This window comes from Vulpes lagopus, chromosome 2, assembly GCF_018345385.1.
Source record: "Vulpes lagopus strain Blue_001 chromosome 2, ASM1834538v1, whole genome shotgun sequence".
Classification (NCBI taxonomy): Eukaryota; Metazoa; Chordata; class Mammalia; order Carnivora; family Canidae; genus Vulpes; species Vulpes lagopus.
Window position 1 is genome coordinate 159,286,257 of NC_054825.1, and position 19,472 is coordinate 159,305,728.

General features: G+C 55.3%; 1 protein-coding gene across 1 annotated transcript; it reads right to left on the bottom strand.

The window, feature by feature from the left end:
• Positions 1-859: 859 nt before the first annotated feature.
• SHISA7 (shisa family member 7) lies at positions 860-19,376 on the bottom strand. Its single transcript, XM_041745945.1, has 6 exons — positions 19,004-19,376; positions 11,105-11,814; positions 9,861-10,015; positions 8,343-8,405; positions 7,711-7,860; positions 860-5,236 (listed from the first exon to the last, which is right to left on the bottom strand). Exons 2-6 carry the CDS (start codon positions 11,782-11,784, stop codon positions 4,593-4,595), a joined length of 1,692 nt encoding a protein of 563 aa, XP_041601879.1. The 5' UTR covers positions 11,785-11,814; positions 19,004-19,376; the 3' UTR covers positions 860-4,592.
• Positions 19,377-19,472: the final 96 nt, after the last annotated feature.

Consider the following 19,472-nt stretch of genomic DNA (forward strand, 5'->3'; position numbering starts at 1 on the left):
TTATCATCATTATGCAAATATCTTAATGTACTGGGGAAAATGCTTCCTGTTTCTCCTAAAAACTGGTGTTTGAATGGACGGTGTCATGGCATCACCCCACCCCAATGGCTGGAATTGTGTCCCCTCAAAGAACTATTGAAGTCCTAACCTCCAGGATCTGTGAACGTGATCTTACTTGGGAATAGGGTCTGTCCAGATGACTGAGTTTAGAAGAAGTCACTGACAACTGGTGTCCTTACAAAATAGGGAGCTTTGTAGACAGACAGGTAGAGAGGGAAGGTGATGTGTGTCGAGGAATGCCAGGCACTGCCAGCAGACCACTCATGCCAGGAGAGAGGCACAGCACCAGTTCTGCCTGGCCTCAGAAGGAGCCAACCCTCCAGAACTAGCAGGTGGCACATTTCTGTTGCTTCAGCTGCTTGTCACAGCAGCTCCAGCAAACACGGCACAGCACCTCAATGATACTCCACCAAAGGACTCAAATAGAAGTAAGTGCAAACAAATGCTTAAATGCACGGAGGGAAGAGGCTTTCTTAGGAAGACGCCAGGGACATAAAGGCACCATGCAGCCACCCTCTGTCTCTGCCCCCTAGTGTGGTGACAGACTCATTCCTAGATGCCTGCCCCCACCTCAGCCACGCAGGGGACTCCCCGGTGACATAAACACAGAGGTGGAAACCCATTTCTTCCCGATAGTAAACCTTGAGACCCAGGCTCAGGAAACATCTGTTTATTCAAAAAAAAAAAAAAAAAAAAAAAAAACCCAAGTTGCCACTTGGCCACTGTCCTCACCAAGGGACTGGGGGCAGGGTCTGGTGTTGAGCAATGAGGGGGAGGGATAAAGAAGCTATGGAGAGTCTTCTGGTCCAGAACTGTTTATCTCCTCTCTGCACCCCTCCTCTACTCCTCCCCTGCAAGTTGGGGTGGGGGAGAATGTGTGTGAGTGTGCACATGTGCATTTTCAGGAGGTGGAAGACTCAGATGGCTAGGTCCCAGCTCTGGAAGCATGGAGGGGGATCAGGCAGGATGAGCCTGCTTCCTCAGCCCCTTTAGACCTCTCCCCACTATGGCTTATTTGAGATCAGAGGCCAAGGCCTCAATGTCAGGCAGCCTGTGGCAGAGTGAGTGGGGCGAGGGGAACAAGATACCTGGAATCTAAGTCAGGAGACAGTGCTTCAAGGGGGGCATACAAAAGCTGAAAGGCCCCACACTCCTATATTGCAGGGGCTGGAGAAAGCTGAGTGCTCAATGGGGATGGAGAGCAGAGGGAAGGGGGTCTGAAATAGGGCAGGCGCTCAAGCTGGCTCCTCTCTGGGGATGTCACAGTCGGCTGAGGGGCACAGGGCACAGGGAAGCCCTGGGAGGGACGAGGGCGAACCCACAGGAGCAGCTAAAAGCATGGAGTGGAAAAATTGGCCCTGGGGCCCAGGTAGGGTGGGCTAGCTCCCCACTTTCTTCGTGTGGTGAGAACTGAGGGCTAGTCATCTGCCCCAGGCTCCTGATGAGAAAGGATGAGCTGAGGTGCCGGTACTTGGGGTGGGGGAAGGCAGAGGAGGGAGGGGGACGGCCCAGAGGAGGGAGAAGAGGCCCCCTCACCTTGCCTTGGGGGCTGGGGAGGGGGTGTGTAGCCCTTTAAGAGTGGGGGAATGGCCGTCCCCCAGCAACATGGCTATATACAAAGAGAATTAGGGCAAATTGTGCATTGGGTGTTGAGGAATCCCCAAAACCCCTGGAGGCTCCCTGGTGTGTGAGGGGGAGATAAGGAGAGAACGCTGGTTCTCCACCATCTTGAAATGATGCAGAGCACCGCCCCCTGTGGCGCTGGCAGTGGCCATGGTCCTCCAGATGTGTCTGCTCCAGGACCAGGCCAGCAGAAGATGTGACTGAAGGCCCCAGGGAGGTCAGCAGCTGTCCACCCAGCCCATGCGGTCTCTGAGGAGAGTTTGGCCCGAGCCAGTGGTGTGCTGTTTTGGGTGGGGGTCCAGGTAATAGGGGCAGTGATATCACCAGAGGACTGTAAAGCTCCCCCCCACCCTGCCCTCCTCACCCTCCTCACACCACGAAGTTTTCTGTGTTGACCCTGTCACCGATCAGATGGTTAGGTGAAGGGCTGTGGGTTATCAGGAGAGGCCTGGGTGCCCTCACCAGAGGGATGATGGGGTCTGGCCAAGACCAGGTCTGTGGTGGGGTTGATGAAGGCATCAGCTTAAGTCAGGAGGGAGGCAGTGACATCATTAAGAAGGGGCAAACTAAGGATGATGTCATCAGATGGGTCCCCACCCTATTCCATTTATACGGAGTGGGAAAATGGTGTGTATTGTGCTAGTTCCCCTTAAGAGAAGTTATAGGTGCCATGGGACCCCAGAAAACATTCAAAATACAGTCATTGTAGTACTTGGCCATCAAGATGATGATGCAAGGTTGAAGTGGATCCTAGTAAATGATGACATATTTTGATGTCATGGGTCCTAGGAAATGATGATGCTATGGTTATGGTGGATCCTGGTAGATGATGACACCATGGTTGAAGTGGGTCCTGGGAAGTGATGAGACCATGGTTGAAGTGGATCCTGGGAGGTGATGACATAATGGTGGAAGAGGATCCTGGGAGGTGATGACATCATGGTTAAAGTGGATCCTGGGAAGTGATGCTATCATGGTTGAAGTGGATCCTGGGAGGGGATGACATCATTACTGAAGTGGATCCTGGGAGGTGATGACACCGTGGTTGAAGTGGATCCTGGGAGGTGATGAAATTATGATTGAAGTGGATCCTAAGAGGTGATGACACCACAATTATTGGGGACTATGGGAAATGTTGGCATCATCAGTATTAGTGGATCCTGATAGAAGATGTTACCATCAGCCATAGAGGATTCTGGAAGGTAATGACATAATATGTCATCGTGGATCCTAGAGGATAATGATACAATGGTTGTGGTAGATCCTGGGAGATGAGGACACTATAGGTCATAGGGAATCCTGGGAAATGATGTCATCATCAGGCATGGTTAGCATTTGACCCCAGGTACAATGCCATCATGAGTGGTGGAAGTCTTATGGTACTGATGATATCATCAGCAAAATCAATAGTGGGCACACCCCATCCAGCCCCATCCCACCTCACCCCCAACAGGAAGCTAGGAGCTTGTTGACAGAGGTGATGATGTCTCTAGTTATGGCAGAAAGAAGTGACACCAGCCTTTGGGCCACTATAAGTCCCAGGACTCTGGGAGGCTGGTGGGCCAGAGTGGAGCAGAAGGCAGTCTGGGAGTCCTGTCCTCCAGGAGTCACACAGAGGAGGTGACATCACTGCACAGGGGTGGGATCTGAGGCCCAATCACTCTTTAGAGGAAGGATCTGGTGGGGATCCTGAAGGGCATGTCCCTGGTGTCAGGGAAAGGAGTGACCAAGTTAAGTCACGGCAGGACAAGGCAGAAACTCTGGGCAGTGTCTATGGTGACAACATCACAGCATTGAGACAGAACCTCAGTTGGGGCCCACTGCCAACAACCTACAGTCAGACCATCATCTCTGGTGGAGACCTCTCCAGACGGGGCTGTGTCCCCAGTGATGACACCCCTCAGACAACTTCTTAGGTCAGAGCACTTTCTCTCGTGACTCCAGGGTGGCCATGGATTCTGGGCAGACCCTGCCTGCTCATGATACGGCAGCAGCAGTGGAGGAGTCTTACAGCATCACCCCGGAGCAGGCAGAGTCCAGTGGCAATATTGCAGAAGGGGCCTCATTCTGGAGGTGTCCCAGAAGTGGGCTGTCATCCCTGGTGATGACATCATGGGAAGAGGCACAGTCCCTCTGATCATGTCATAGGGCAAGGCACCTTCTCTGGAGATGGCATCACAGGAAGGAGGCAGAGTCCCTGTGACAGTGTCCTGGAAAGGTCTTATGTATAGGGAGGACACAGTTGGGAAGGCGTTTCCCCTGCGATGTATCCCAGGAAGATGGCTTTGTCTGTAGTGACAACCCTATAGACAGAGACATCTTCTCTGGAAGAAAATATTTTCCTGATAATGATGTCAAAAGAGGCCTTTGGTGCCGGAGATGACATCATAAGGGTAAGACTCGTCTCTGCAAGGACATTCACAAGAAGGAATCTTTGTCTCTCGGGATGATGTCATAGGACAAGGCATTGTCTTCTGCTGTGACATCACAGGGAGAAAGTCTGTGATGACTTCATGGAACATAGACATGGCCTCTAGTAATGGCCTCAAGGGCAGGCCTATTCTTCTCTGATAGATTCATGGGAAGGTTTTGTCCCTGTGATGACATCACAGAACACAGACATTTTCACTAGTGATGACCTCACAGGCAGGGCTCTTCCTCTGTGATAACGTCATGGGAAAGAGGCCTTGCCTCAAACAGCGACATAGGAGGAGGAATCTTATCTACCATGACATCCCAGAAGGAGATTTGGTCTCCAGTGACGATTTCATCCAAAGCAGTGTCCTTGGAGGCAGCCCCCTGCCCACAGGCTGATCCTGGGTCCTAGGCCCCTGGAGTGTGTTGGGGGATTCAGTCTGGGATGGGGGCCCGGCGAGGCCTCAGCCCCCCAGGCTTCCCTGGGCCTGGCTTCAGACAGTCACCTCATTCTTGCTGGCAGTGCGCAGGTGTTGCGGAAGGTGGTGGCCGGGGATGAACTGCAGTTGCTCCAGCGTGCCCTGGCGCTGGAAGGGCGGCCTGCGCGCCAGCGTGCCCCCTCCCCCACCGGCGTCCGACATCCAGGCCGGCTGCGGGGAGCCGTGCAGGCCTCGGTGGTGGTGCGCGTGCAGGCCGGGCGGTGGGGGCAGCCCGTGCAGCGGCGTGGGGGGGCCCCCGGGTCCTAGCAGCAAGTTGGAATGGGACGCGGCCAGGCTGGCGCGGGCGGCAGGCTCTGGGGGCAGCGCGGGGCTCCGAGGGGGGGACAGCAGATGCTCCCGGCTCTGGCGCAGGGCCTCGGGCGACGACAGGAGCAGGTGCTCCTGCGACACCAGGCGCGCGCGCGGCAGGGTGAATTCGTAGCGCGCCCGGCCTCCGTCGCCCAGCAGGTGCTCCTGGGACATGACTCGCCGCGGGTTGGGCGCGGGCGCCAGGCCCAGCTCTTCTGGGCCGCCCCAGGCATCCATGCGGTAGCCGCCCCCCGTGCCGGGTCGCCGAAGGGCATGCAGGGGCAGTGTCCCGCGGGGCATCTCCGCCAGGTGCCGGCGCTTCAGGTAGGCTTCATCCAGATCCTTCTCAGCTGGGGGAAGAGGGGACAAAGCTATAGAGGTAAGTCCCCAGCCAGCCCAGAACCTCTCCCATCCCCTGGCTTCCGTACCTCCCATGCGCACGACGACCCGAGGCATCACCAGAATGTCCTGGTCAATAGCCCAGGCACGGGTGACTGCGTCCCAAACTTTGGTCAGTCAAAACCATCAGGCTAGCTATGTAACCAAAATGCAGATTCCTAGGCCTCACACACAATGGTGGGCCGGTAGATGAGGGGGACTTCCTTTTTTTCCAATTTAGAGAGGTGACCTACTCATGGATTATGAAGTCAGTGTTGTGGGTGGTGACTGGCATTTTGAAATGCAATAGAATAAAAAATTATCAGAAAGCATCCACATAGGGGCGCCTTACTAGCTAAGCATCTGAGTCTTCATCTCTAGGCCATTAGTTTGAGCACCACATTAGGTGCAGAGATTACTTAAATTAAAAAAAAAAAAAAAAAAAAAAAAAAAAAAAAGATTAAGGCAGGCAGCCTGGTGGCTCAGCGGTTTAGCGCCACCTTCAGCCCAGGGTGTGATCCTGGAGACCCAGATTGAGTCCCAGGTCAGGCTCCCTGCATGGAGCCTGATTCTCCCTTTGCCTGTGTCTCTGCCTCTCTCTCTTTCTCTGTGTCTCTCATGAATAAATAAAATATTAAAAAAATAAATAAAAAAGATTAAGGAGATGGTGGTGGGGAAAAAGATTTTTAAAAGTTATATAAAAAAGAAAGCATCCATATAATAGGGGAATACGGGTGAGTACTAGTTCATAAAGTTTTTTATTTCAGTTTTGTTTGTGTTATTGAAATATTAATGGATGCAGTGACAATACCTAGGGTTTGTTTTAAAATAATCCATCAAAGGGGTGGCCTGAACGTCCAAATCTTGGCTTCTGCTCAGGTCTTGATCTGAGGGTCATGGGACCACGTTGGCTCCACTCTGAGCCAAGAGTCTGCTTGAGATTCTCTATCCTCCCTCCCCCTGCCCCTCCCCACTCTCCCTCTCTCTAAAAATAAATAAATCTTTTTTAAAAAGTAAAAAAAAAAAAAGAAAGAAAGAAAGAATCCACCAAAAACTGGGGTGAAGGGAGTATAGATTTAACAAAATGAGGCTGAGTGATGGGAACATGGGGATTCATTTTACAATTTCCTCTAATGTTGGGTATGTTTGAAAATGCTCATAATAAGTTTTAAAGTTTTCCTTTAATTAAAAAAGATACATATACACATGTGTCTCATGGGTCATAATATAAAAAGCATTTAAAAAAATATTTAAAAAAAATAAAAATAAAAAATATTTAAAAAATTTATTTGCCAGAGGGACAGCTGTGTGGCTCAGCAGTTGAGCATCTGCCTTTGGCTCAGGGCATGATCCCAGGATCCGGGATTGAGTCCCACATCGGGCTCCCTGCATTGTGCCTGCTTCTCCCCCTGCCTGTGTCTCTGCCTCTCTCTCTCTCTCTCATGGATAAATAAATAAAATATTTTTTAAAAGATTTTTTTATTTATGATAGACAGCGAGAGAGAGAGGCAGAGACACAGGAGGAAGGAGAAGCAGGCTTCATGCAGAAGCCCGATGTGGGACTCGATCCCAGGTCTCCAGGATCGCGCCCCGGGCTGCAGGCGGCGCTAAACCGCTGCGCCACCGGGGCTGCCCAATAAATAAAATATTTTAACAAAAAAATTTATTTGACAGAGAGAGAAAGAGAGCAAGCACAAGCAGGCGGAGTGGCAGAGGCAGAGGGAGAAGCAGACTCCCCACTGAACAGGGAGCCCAATGTGGGACTGGATCCCAGGACCTTGGGATTATGACCTGAATCAAAGGCAGACACTTAACTGACTAAGCCACCCAGGAGCCCCTAAAGAGCATTTTTATTTTATTTTATTTTTAATTTTTTTTTATTTATTTATGTATGATAGTCACAGAGAGAGAGAGAGGCAGAGACACAGGCAGAGGGAGAAACAGGCTCCATGCACCGGAAGCCCGATGTGGGACTCGATCCCGGGTCTCCAGGATCGCGCCCTGTGCCAAAGGCAGGCGCCAAACCGCTGCGCCACCCAGGGATCCCCTAAAGAGCATTTTTAAAAAAGATTTTATTTATTTATTAATGAGAGACAGAGAGAGAGGCAGAGACATAGGCAGAGGGAGAAGCAGGCTCCCTGTGGGAAACCTGATGTGGGACTCAATCCCAGTTCCCTGAGGATCATGACCTGAGCTGAAGGCAGATAGATGCTCAACTACTACATCACCCAGGTGTCCTTTTTTTTTTTTTTTTCTTTTTTTTTTTTTCTTAAGTTGTATTTCTGTTTATTGTAAATACGGGTCCTGATGAATACAACAGATCTTAGGAGGCCATGAATCTGCATTTTTAATCAGTTGGGCCAGTCTCCATGGTTCTGAACCCAGACCCTGTCCCTATACCCCACCCCACCCCATTATCTGTGCCCCTTCCCTTCCTGGGACTCACCCAGTCTCTTGAGGGACGAGTAGCGGTTCAGCTCGGATTTCACAGCGGCCTCATAGGATGGGGGCAGGTGTGAGAGATTGTGGAAGGACCGGGAGCAGGAGAGGGTGGAGTAGTGCAAGGAGGGGCTGGGCGGTGGAACAGCACGCCAGTCTGGGGCAAGAGGGTCAGGGCAGGGGTCAGTCCAGCCCCTCCTCCCTCAGACCTAGCAGTTCCAGCCCCAAGCCCTCAGGGAGTGGATGCCGGGGGTCCTGGCCCCTCAGAGCACCAGCAGGCCAGGATACCTGTCTGTACTCATTTCCCCACCTCAGGAGACAGGCTCATTGCTGGGGAGGTGGGTCACGTCATGGGAAGAGAGGCAACTGCCACTTGCTCAGCCCCCATCGGGTGCCTGGACACAGAATGGAGGGGCAGTCCACTCCATGCATCTTCCCACCAACCCAGATGGGAGAAAGATGACCACCTCTGGGGTCCAAACTGGAAACTGAGGCTAGTGTGGTTACCTGGCCAACCTGGGAGGTCAGGGCTCACAGGGCCTCATGCCTGCTCTGTCCTGGGCCCCCCAGCTCAGGCTCAATACAATGCAGGGAAGGAAACGAGCCCTGTCCTCCCCACCGCCCAGCCCTGGTCCATACCCATCGTGGCAGCATGGTGCTTAGGGCTGTTGACGTTGAGGTGTAGGTAGTTGTGCATACTATCTGTGGAGACCAAGAGGGGAATGGTGTCACTGCTGTTGCCCGCCCCCAGCTGGAGCTGCTGTCCTGCTCTTGTGGAAGGGTTTCCACTCTGATCCCTCCTACCTCCTGAATCTCTGCTCTGACCTGTCTCCCCCTCTTGCACCATCCAGCCTTCTGGTCATGTGGCCAGCCCCATAGTCAAGATCTTAAAGATCAGCACCCCCCCAATGATAATTCTCCTGGTACCCACACTTGCCCCCGCCCTTGCTCCCCTGCTGCTGCAAATGCTTTTCATGTCTGGCTATCACCCACAGGACAAAAATCTAAGCCAGGATAGGTGTTTTAGGCTTACTTGGCCCCCACTGGTGCCTTGCCACACGGACATTGCATATGCTGTTATGCTATTCTCTCAGCCTTGAATTCCTTCCTCCCCTCCTTTGCCTCAAGAACTCCTACTCATCCCTCAAGATCCACCTCAAATGTCTCTTCCTTAGTACTATTCAGATCCATCTCTTCCCCTCCGTTTCTGACCCCAGTTCAGGCCTTGTCCTGTACAGCCAAGATTACCATCTGGCCTTCCTCTAATCTCTCCCCCTTCACATGGGTTCCAGAAAAGTCACTCTTCCACTCACTCCTGACGTCGTTGCTCCCTTGGTCTAAATTCCTCCATGGCTCCCCATTGCTGTCAGGACAAAGGCAGAGCTCCTCAGCCCAGCCTTGTGCTCAAGCCCTTCTTGAGGCATCTGCCCACCCTCTCATTGGCCTCACAAACTGCTTCAGCCGCCCAGAGCTCTGTTGGCCCAAGGAAACCCCTCACCCTCCAGGCCACTGCTCAAACAGCATTTCCTGGGGGAAGTCTTTCTCCTCCTCAAACCTGTTACAGCTCCCTGGACTTCTGCCTTGATGAACCCATCATAAAATATAAGATTTATGTTTTATATGGCACTAGTATTTATATGGTGCTTTGTCTGTGGGAGTCATTGCTCTCAGCATTCCAGCATTTGACCTTCACAATAACTCTGTGAGGTGAGTGCTGTTTTGCTTCTGGCTTTATGGGCGAGGACCCTGAGGCCCCAGGTCAGCAGTGGCAGAACTAGGACTCAAATCCAGGCTGTCTGGACACATTCTAATTCAACTCTTAGGGACTTCTTGTGAGCTTGGCTGTTGGGAGCTCTGACACTTTCTCAAGTGCAGGAGCTGAGAATGCCTAAATTTACATCACCGTGGCATCCACAGCACCCAGCCAGGGGGTTCACAGGAGGGCAGGGAGGGGCGTGACTCGCTGTGGGGCCCCTCCAGCATAGCCCTGTGACAAATCTGGGCCGGAAAGGTTCAGAGCAGGCAGAGGCGGGAGGGTGGGGTGGGGGCGGGGCCTGGGCAGCAGGAGGTGGGGCTATTCTGGGAGGGCGGAGCCGCATGGTTGGTGGGCGTGGTCAGAGGCAGCAGGAGCAGCCCCGACTCCCAGGTCCCACTCACCGAGATTGGAGGGCTTCACCGTGTTGTAGAGGTTCTTGGGCGTCCTCGGGGGTATGCTGTCGGGGCCCCCGACCCCCGGCGTCAAGGAGCTGCTTCGTGCCCGGTCTGGGCGGGTCCCAGGCCCGGCCTGATGCCTCAGAATGTCCACCAGAGCCCTAGGGGTGGCAGAGCAACGGTCAGCGGCCTGGGGACAGGGGTGCCGGCAGGGAGAGGGAGAGCGCAGGCTTCTTTTCCCACCTTGCTCCCCCCTTCATTGTACTGCAAGTACTCGCATGGGGTTCTTCTGCGTGCTGTTCCCTCTGCCTGGAATGCCCTTCACACAGATACCTGTCTGGCTTGCTCCTTCCCTTCCCGTCTCTGCTCGAGGGGCCTTTCCTGACCACTTCACATCAAACACCATCAGCCCCCACTCTCTACCTGTTATGCTGCTTTATTTTCTTCACAGTGGTTATCAATACCTAACATTATATTGCTTATGTGGTTGCTTGCTTACTCTCTCCACCACCATCATTTAAAGATAATGGTAGCCAGCATTTATTGAGGGCTTACCGTGTGCCAAGACTCGACATTACAGTCTGAATGCATGGGGAACAATTATTAGCTCCATCGTACAGGCAAGCAAACCGAGGGACAGACCCTGGGTCACACAGACCGCAGGTAGCAGCCCGGGGGTTGGAAGTCGGATTTACCCAGCAGAGCAGGGACCCTGTTTTTTTTTTTTTTTTTTTTTTTTTTTTTTTTTTAAGATTTATTTATTTATTTATGATAGACATAGAGAGAGAGGGAGAGGCAGAGATACAGGCAGAGAGAAAAGCAGGCTCCATGCTGGGAGCCCGACATGGGACTCGATCCCGATCCCGGGACTCCAGGATCGCGCCCTGGGCCAAAGGCAGGCGCTTAACCGCTGAGCCACCCAGGAATCCCCCCCGCCTTTTTTTAAAGGGACCTTGTTTTGTTAACTGCTGTATCCCTAGCTCCTGACCCACAGAAAGTGCTCAAGAAATAATTTGATGAATGAAGGCCTGCGCCTCACCCGTCACTCAGCAGCCAGGCCCGTGCTGTCGCATCTATTCTTAGGGCCCGCCCGACTCCCTAGACTTTGGCTCCCAGGCTCGCTGGGCTGCCAGCTGCGTCTGGGAACAAGCCCGCACCCCTGTAGCCACGCCCTCACCAGATGGCCCCACCTCCCACTGCCCAGGCCAGGTCCCCAGGCCCCACCCGCCAGGGCCCCCGCGCTCACATACCTGGGCACGTTGATCTCCCGATGCGCCCTGGGCGCTCGGGACGCCTTGCTGAAGGCCACTTTGGCGCCGACGCCCACCGCCAGGGCGAAGCTGATGACCCCGCACACCACGTAGGCCGTGCTGCCCCCGGGGCCCTCGCCCCCGCGCCCCCCCGCGCCCCCCGCCCGCCCCCCTTCTAGCCACCCAGCCTGGCCGGGCCCGGGCCCCCCGCCCGCGCCCCCAGCACCCCCGACGCCCCCGGCCAGCGGCGGTGGCGTGGTGGCCCAGCGCGGCGTGTCGTAGTTGGAGCAGGAGGCCTGCGCCAGGCGCATGTGGCGGTGCTCGCAGCAGAAGCGGTAGTGGCAGGTCCCACAGCAGAAGCGGTAGGAGCCCGTGCTGCAGTTGAAGGTGGCGTCGTACTGGCCCATGACATCGTAGTAGCCGTGGCAGAGCTCGGCGGGAGGGGGCGCCCGCGCCGCCGCGCCTGTCCCGCTCTGGGCGCTGGTCCTGGTGCCGTTGGCGCCCGGGCCCGCCGCGCCCCCACCACCCGTCAGCGCCCCGGTCAGGCGCCGCAGGTGCGCCAGCAGGGCGGGCAGCGGGCCCGGGGGCTCGGCGCTTGTGGCGTTGGACGGGCGCGCCCCGGCCTGGCGGGCGGTCGAGGCCAGGAGCAGGAGTGTCCCGAGGAGCAGGAGGGACGGCATGGGGCGCGCAGGTCAGACCGAGCCGTCAGGCTGCGGGGAGAAGCAAGGCCGGGGCGGGGGGCGGTGCGTGAGAGAGAGATGGCTGGAGGTGCAGAAACGTAGGGATGGGTGGCCGGACAGGAAGAGGAGGGCGAGCCGAGGGAAGATAGAAGGGTGGGGAAAAACGAGCACCGGGAGCCCGAAGAGATGCAAGGAGGGGGAGAGGCACGGGCCCAAAGTCAGCAGTCCCACAGGGCAGGGGACGGGATGCGCGGGGGAGACGGAAATGAGCCGGGACGCCGCCGGGGAGGATGGACATGATGACGGCAGACGCGGAACCGATCAAGGTGTGCGATTAATGCGGGAGGAAAGGTTGGGAAGGTCGGCGGAGATATCAGAGGGGTGAGCACAAGTAAAGGATGGACAAACCAGAGCCAAGATGTGATGTGAGGAGGCGGCGTAAAGGAGGGAGGGAGGAGGCGGTGAGAACTGCGGATGTGGGAGCGTAGGGGTGGAGGGGCGGGGAGGAGGGGTGGTGGGTCAGAGCAGATGGGGGAAGGAATGGAGACAGATGTGGGGTGGGCGACCGGGGAGGAGCGAGGGAGATGGGGAAGGGGAGAGGGAGGTGTGGGTGGTGGGGTGGGAGAGAGAGATTGGGAGTCGAGAACTTAAGCTGACAGCCGGGCCGTGGAACCAGGTAGTGCAGGGCTTCTCTCCCCGGCACTACTCTGGTTGCACCGGTCCTGTGTGCAGCCACCAGGTGCCAGAATTCCCATTCTTTACATGATGACAGCGTAACATATCCCCAGGCATTGCCAGATGTCCCCCTGGGGGCACAGGTGAGAACTGCTGGCTGGGACCTGCCGAGTCCTCAGTGGTCCCAAAGACTGATTTCTCTTTTATTTAGGTCTGATAGTCCATGGGTCTCAAGCTTCTGCCTCTGTCCCTCTCCCCTTCTGTCCCCTCCACTCTCTCTGTCTCTGTTTCTCTCACACACACATAGACACACAGATGCACACATAAGGAACACACACACACACACACACATTCTCACAGGGGCAGGTCTGAAGTGTCTCAGCCCACAGCAGGGCAGGCAGGGTGACAGCTCCACCGTGTGCCAGCTGCCTGACTGCATAGGCTCTCATCTAGGTTTCTCATGCCTCAGTTTCCCCATGTGTAAAGTGGGGGTAAGGATGGTTATCAGGGGGTGGCGATGAGGATGAGTGGGGTTAGCCTCTTCCAGGAGCCTGGAGCAAACTGGCCTGTTGCTGAGCAGCAGACTGTGCACATGTGCTGTGCAAGTGTTGGCTGCAGCCGCTGCTGGCGGTGGACAGAGGGTGGCGGGCAGTGTGGGACCCCGGCAGGACCCTGGGGCAGGTGGCAGAGGGAGGGACCTGAAGGGGCCGGCCAGTCCAGCGGTGTCTACCAGAAGCGGTGCAGCAGCGCAGATGCCAAGGCTGCAGGAACTGAGCCATGAGGATGGAGTAGTCGATGACTGAGCCCTGGGGTTTGGGGTCTTTGCCTCTATGGGACTTTCGTCCTGGCAGTGGGGAGGGCAAGTGCACAGATGGAAGCCAGGGTGGTGCATGTTTAACACTTTTGTGAATAAATATTAAGAAATCTTGAAGGAAGTCATGGCTATATGAAAGCAGCATGAGGGGATGGGAGGGAGGATAGAACTGGTGGAACAAGTATCAAGAGGTATTACTTTTATTTGCTCCTTTCCATGGAGGGTGTGTGTATCCGGAGACCACACCGTTACCACCAGAAGTTGTAGGGGCTGGGATGGGGAGAACTCAGGCTCCCTGCTCCTCAGCCAGCTGGCCCCTCTCTGGCCTGCGGCCTCAAGTTGCCTTTTATTTTTTTAAAGATTTTATTTATTCATGAGAGACACAGAGTGAGAGAGAGAGGGGCAGAGGGAGAAGCAGGCTCCATGCAGGGATCCTGGGTCTCCAGGATCAAGCCCTGGGCCGAAGGCAGGCGCTAAACTGCTGAGCCACCTGGGCTGCCCCTCAAGTTGCCTTTTAGCTCCAGCTGCAGCCCTGCACTCCAGGCTACAACATCCGACTTGGTGTTTAATAGGCATCTTATGAGTGGCTTAGCCCATGGGCACCTGAGTGGCTCAGTCCATTAAGCCTCTGCCTTCTGCTCAGGTTGTGATCCTGGGGTCCTGGGATCAAGCCCCACATCGGGCTCCTTGCTCATTGGGGATCCTGCTTCTCCCTCTGTCTCTGCCTGCCTCTCTGTCTCTTGGGAATAAATAAACAAAATCGGGATGCCTGGGTGGCTCAGCAGTTGAGCATCTGCCTTCGGCCCAGGGCGTGACCCTGGAGACCCAGGATTGAGTCCCACATCGGGCTCCCTGCATGGAACCGCTTCTCCTTCTGCCTATGTCTCTGCCTGCCTCTCTGTGTCTCTCATGAATAAATAAATAAAATCTTTATAAATAAATAAACAAAATCTTTAGAAAAAAAAAAAAAAAGAAGCGGTTTAGCCCATACTGTGGACAGCCGTTTGGTGGTTCCTCAAAAGGTAAACAGAGTTATCACATGAGTGGGCAATTCCACTCCTAGGTGTCTGTCCTCCCAAAGAACTGGAACATATGTTCACATGAAAACTTATACACAAGCATTCATAACATCGCCAAAGTGCCCCCATCCCCCCCAACAGAGGAACAGATAAACACAACGTGGTCTATTCAGACAAAATCTTATTCAGCATTGAGGAATGAAGAACTGATAGGTCAGGGAAGCCAGACACAGAAGGTGATCTACTGAATGATCCCATTTATATGAAGTATCCACAGTGGTCAGATCTATAAAGCCAGACAACTGGTCACTGGTTGCCTGGAGCTGGGGGATGGGAAGAATGGGGGGTGACTGCTTTGGGGGTGATGAAAGTATCCTGCATTAGATAGCGGTGATGGGGGCAGCCTGGGTGGCTCAGTGGTTTAAGCGCCTGTCTTCGACCCGGGATCAAGTCCCACATCGGGCTCCCTGCATGGAGCCTGCTTCTCCCTCTGCCTGCGTCTCTGTGTCTATCATGAATAAGTAAATAAAATCTTTAAAAAAAAATAGCGGTGATGGTTGCACAACACCACGAATGTCCTAAGTATCACTAAACCGTACACTTAAAAAAAAGGTTTAAAAATAGCTAAAATAGTACATTTTAAGTTAGGTGTACTTTGCCACAATGTTTTTAAAGATTTTATTTATTTATTCATGAGAGACACAGAGAAGGCAGAGACATAGGCAGAGAAAGAAGCAGGCAGAAAGCCCGATGTGGAACTCGATCCCAGAACTCCAGGACCATGCCCTGAGCCAAAGGCAGACACTCAACTGCTGAGCCACTCAGGCATCCCATATTTTGCCACAATTTTAAGAAACAAACCATAGGTCAGATGGCATCAAGCCATCCCCTGTTGAAATCGCCTGCTGGCTGCCTGACACACCTAGAACGACACGGAAAGCCTTCTCCCTTCCCGGTTCCTTCATGCCTTTCCAGGTCCCATGCCAAGAGGGTCCCTTCTTCCTGCCTTTGCCTCTGTTATTCCTTTTACCTGGCACCTCCCCTTGTGAATATGGTCTGGTTCCCCCTTCCTTCCTTCAGGTGACCCTCACAGGTCATCTCACTGAGCCTTCCCTGTCCTGTCCCTGGCCGCCCTGGGCCCCACCCTTGTCTTTTCCTAGGTCCCATCTCTACTTTGACACATTGTATGTGTGGTTACTTAGCTCCCCTAGTAGACTATAAACTCTGTAAAAGCAGACTGTTTTGTCCGGCTTGTTTCCCATGGTGTCCACAGCACCTGGCATCCGTGCCTGCCACAGGAGGTGTTCTATAAATATTTATTGCATGGATGAATGTTGAAAGGAAGTGTGAGATGTGGGTCTTCTCTCTGTGTCTCTCTCACACACATACACATACACTTCAGATGAAAACACTGTGGTTCCATTGTTTGCCTAAACATTACAGTGCCCAAGCATTGGAGCTGGGCTCTGAACTCAGGTCTCAGGGCACTGTCACCTGTAGAAACTTTATCCCATGCAGGGAAATGTGGGTTGATATGCATACAGACACACACCTTTCATCAGTGAATCCACATGCATGCAGTGATGTGGATTTCTTCATTCATTGAGAGCTGCCACAAATGGGAGGGCAGGTTGTGCACTGCACAAGGAGATCTGGTTGAGAGGCTGGAATCCAGCCAGGCTCCACTCCTTAAGGCGTACTGGTGGGACTGCATCCATCTGGGGGAAGGGGCATCCTTTAGAACTCACACAAGGTTGCCATCTGCCTGCCAAACCATAGATGCAGGGGAGCTACGTTGGGCCAGGGGGTTACCTTTGTCTCATTGGCATAAAGGCGCTGTATGGACTAGCAGTTTGGCCACTTAGTCCCTATTCTGTGCCAAGCCTCCGGCTGAGCTTCATGGGCACAATTCTTCCCTCTGCTAACAGAGTCTTATTGTCCCCTCCAACTGCACATACATGCCCAGGGAGACACAACCCCAGGCCACTGACAACCCTGGGAGTGGGGGTGGGGGGGCTGTAGCATACATCCGCTCAAACCTGCAACGCACCCAGACACAATGCACACACACACCCGGCACCTCTACCAGTGGACCCGTAGCCTTACACCTGCCTTACACCTCCTGAAGGGAAGTAGACACATGCCGAGGGACACAGTGGCCTGTCCAGACACAAGTATATAGGGGTACCAATTCTGCCCTTACCTCACACAAAACAGCACATAGACACACAACATATACACACAATGACAGAGGACACAGGACACCCACACAGTGTGCCAGACACAAGGACACCCAATGTCATCCTGGTGGCACACCTGTAGCCTCTACACAGCACACAGACACACACACCTCCATGTGGACACACAGCTATGCGTTTCTGGGCATTTCCACATACAGTACACAAGACCCAAACACAATCTCAGACATTGTGACACACCGGGACTACAGATAGCTCCAGTATACAACCAGGGACCTGCCCAAGCCAGCTCTACACAGACACACAATCATATACATCACAGCCCACAGTCATGCAACCTCGTGGGTGCACACATACATGTGCACACACACCCTCACCAAGTGGTGAAATCTGGAAGCATCCATGTGACACCCCACACACACAGACACAGCCCTCCCGCACCCCCTTACACACAGGCACTTTCCTCCCCCACAGCTGGAGAAGAGGGGGCCCTTCACCCCAGTCTCCTCCCTTCCTGCACTAGGCATGCTCAACAGCTCAGGGCTGGAGGTCTGGCTGTGCCCCTGCCCCGCCTAGGACCTGAGAGACACACAGGCAGAGATCAGGGGATTCAACGTGAGAGGCGTTTCCAGAGCAGGCCTGCCAGGTCCCTGGGTTCCTGAGGACCTCACAGCACCTGCATAACACTGTGCCCCGCACTCCACATCCTGCCCCAGTGTCCCCTCCAGACCCTGCTGGTGGGGGACAGGGGCCAGGGTGAAGTTGGCTGGGTGGGGCCAGGTGAGCAGCTTCCTGAGATGTAAGGAGCAGAGAATGAGATATGGAGCAGGACAGAGGAAGAGAGACAGGGAGAGGGTCTTGGGAGGTTGGTGGTGGGGGGGAGGGGAGGGGAGGCCCAGAGAGAGGAGAGAGACTCAAGGAGAGACTCAAGGAGAGGGAAAGAGTGACACAGAGAGAATGGGGCAGAGAGCTGGAGCTGCGATCAAGAAGCTGAGAGAGAGGGAGAGAGAGAGGAGATGGAAACTCACAGAGGGCTAAGACCCAGAAAGAGGCTTGGAGGGGTATTTGCAGGTGGTGGCAGAGGGGGGCTGAGAGTGCATGGTGGGTAGAGAGACAGAGACAGAGACAGAGGCTGGGAGCAGGTGGGGTCCAGGTGGCATGCAAAGGGAGTGGATCCTAGGAGTATCTGGGGTTGAGGGGTTGGTTTGAGGTAGGGATGTGGAAAGCAGGCAAGAGGAGGAGAGGATGTAGGTTTACCTGGCTGGTGGAGCAGGCTCTTGGAGAAGGGGAGGGGTCCGGATGGGGGCGGGGACACAGGGACAAGGACCCTCCCCCCCAGGCGGCCCTGCAGACCAGGTCCCTGCGCCCCGTCCCCTCCCCAGGTCTTACGGTCTCTCGTGCCTCTCTGACTAAGGGGGGGGGGGTCCTCTGCATCTTCGGGTCCACCCCTCCTCCCGGAGGAGGCCTCTCATCTCTAACGGGATCTGCTCTGGGTCACGGTCCTCTTAGCCTGTGTCTCTCTCCATGTCTCATCACTTCTCTGCGTCCCCCAGTCTCTGCTCCCCTCCCCACCCAGGGCTGTCCCGTTCTCTGAGTCTCAGTTTTCTGGGTGCCAACATTTCCCTTCTTCCCTTTGCCCAGTATGTCTCCGTCTCTACATCCTGCCTGTGTTCCCCCCACCCCCCAAATCCCTATCTCCCCTACCTCTCTGACTCTTTGTCTGTATGTCTATTTCCCAGGTCTGCTATCTACAGATCTCTGCCTGAATGTCTCTGTATCTCCCCCCCCAGTCCCCCTACTCTCAGGCCCCGGTTGGAGGGGCGGGGTGGGGGGGCGCTGCAGTGGGAGCTGTGTGTTCCCAGCACAAAATAGACTCCTGTTGCCATGGCAACGCGAGCGCGGCCTCCGAGACGCGAAGCATCAGGCTGGGGGGTGAGGAGGGGGGACACCTGGATCCGGAAGGCGGGGGCTGGGGGCGCTGACGCCCGGTCCCGCGGGCTCCTGCAGGAGGGGGGAGGATGGGACTCCTAGGTCCCTGGGGATAGGGGGTGCTGGGCGCTCTGATGCCGGGTTCCGGGGACTGGGCCTTCTGGGAGGGGTCTGGGATTCCAGGATTGGCGGGGGTGGGGGTGGGAGATGCAGATTCCCCAGTGGGGGCGGACCACATGAGAGCTCTGACGCCTGGGTCTCTGGGGGATTCAGAGGTGGTCTTCTTAGGTCCTCTAGGTTGGGGGAGGGCAAGGACCGCAAATCTTAAGAGGCTGAGTGGCCTTGACGGGGAGCTCCGCAGGGTCCTGGCTCCCGGGTCTTCACAGGGGCTGCAGAATTCTGGGAGCCCCCGTGTGGGTCCCCAGGCTCTTGCGTCTTAGGGGGGCAAGAGCCACTTAGATGAAGCCGGCTGTCCTTCCCAACCATTCGTCCGTTCATCCGCATGCCTGTCTCTTCCTTTCTCCCATCCTCAGGTCCCCAGTCTCCCAGTATCCCCCTCCGCACCGGGGTGCGGTCGCGCTCACCTCACTTTCCGGATGCGGGACCCTTGGGAAGTCGGGGGTGGCGGCGGCGTGGGGGGCCGGCCCGGCCGGGGAGGCAGAGCAAGCGTGTGTCTGTGAGCCAAGCGGCTGGGCGTGTGCGCGCCGGTGGGGGGCGGCCCGCGGCGTGCTGGGCGTGCGGCCCGGCGGCAGCTCCGGTCCATGCAGCTGCAGATGCGCGCCGGCTTCGGTGCAGATGTGGCCCGGCCAGTCAACCTGTGCCTCGCGCCGGTGGGGAGCGGAGAAGAGGCACCGCCCCCTCCCCACCTTCGGGGACCCCTCTTCCTCCGACCCGCGGCCCTCACCCGCCCCCGGGACACCCCCCAAACCCAAGAATGGTTCGGTCCACAGCCACATCAATGTTTATTCTGCGAGTCCGGGTCCTCCCCCCCCCCCGCCCCCTCCCCCGTAACACTCCACCCCCACCCCTCCCGCCTCGTGAAGTGGCCCGGGG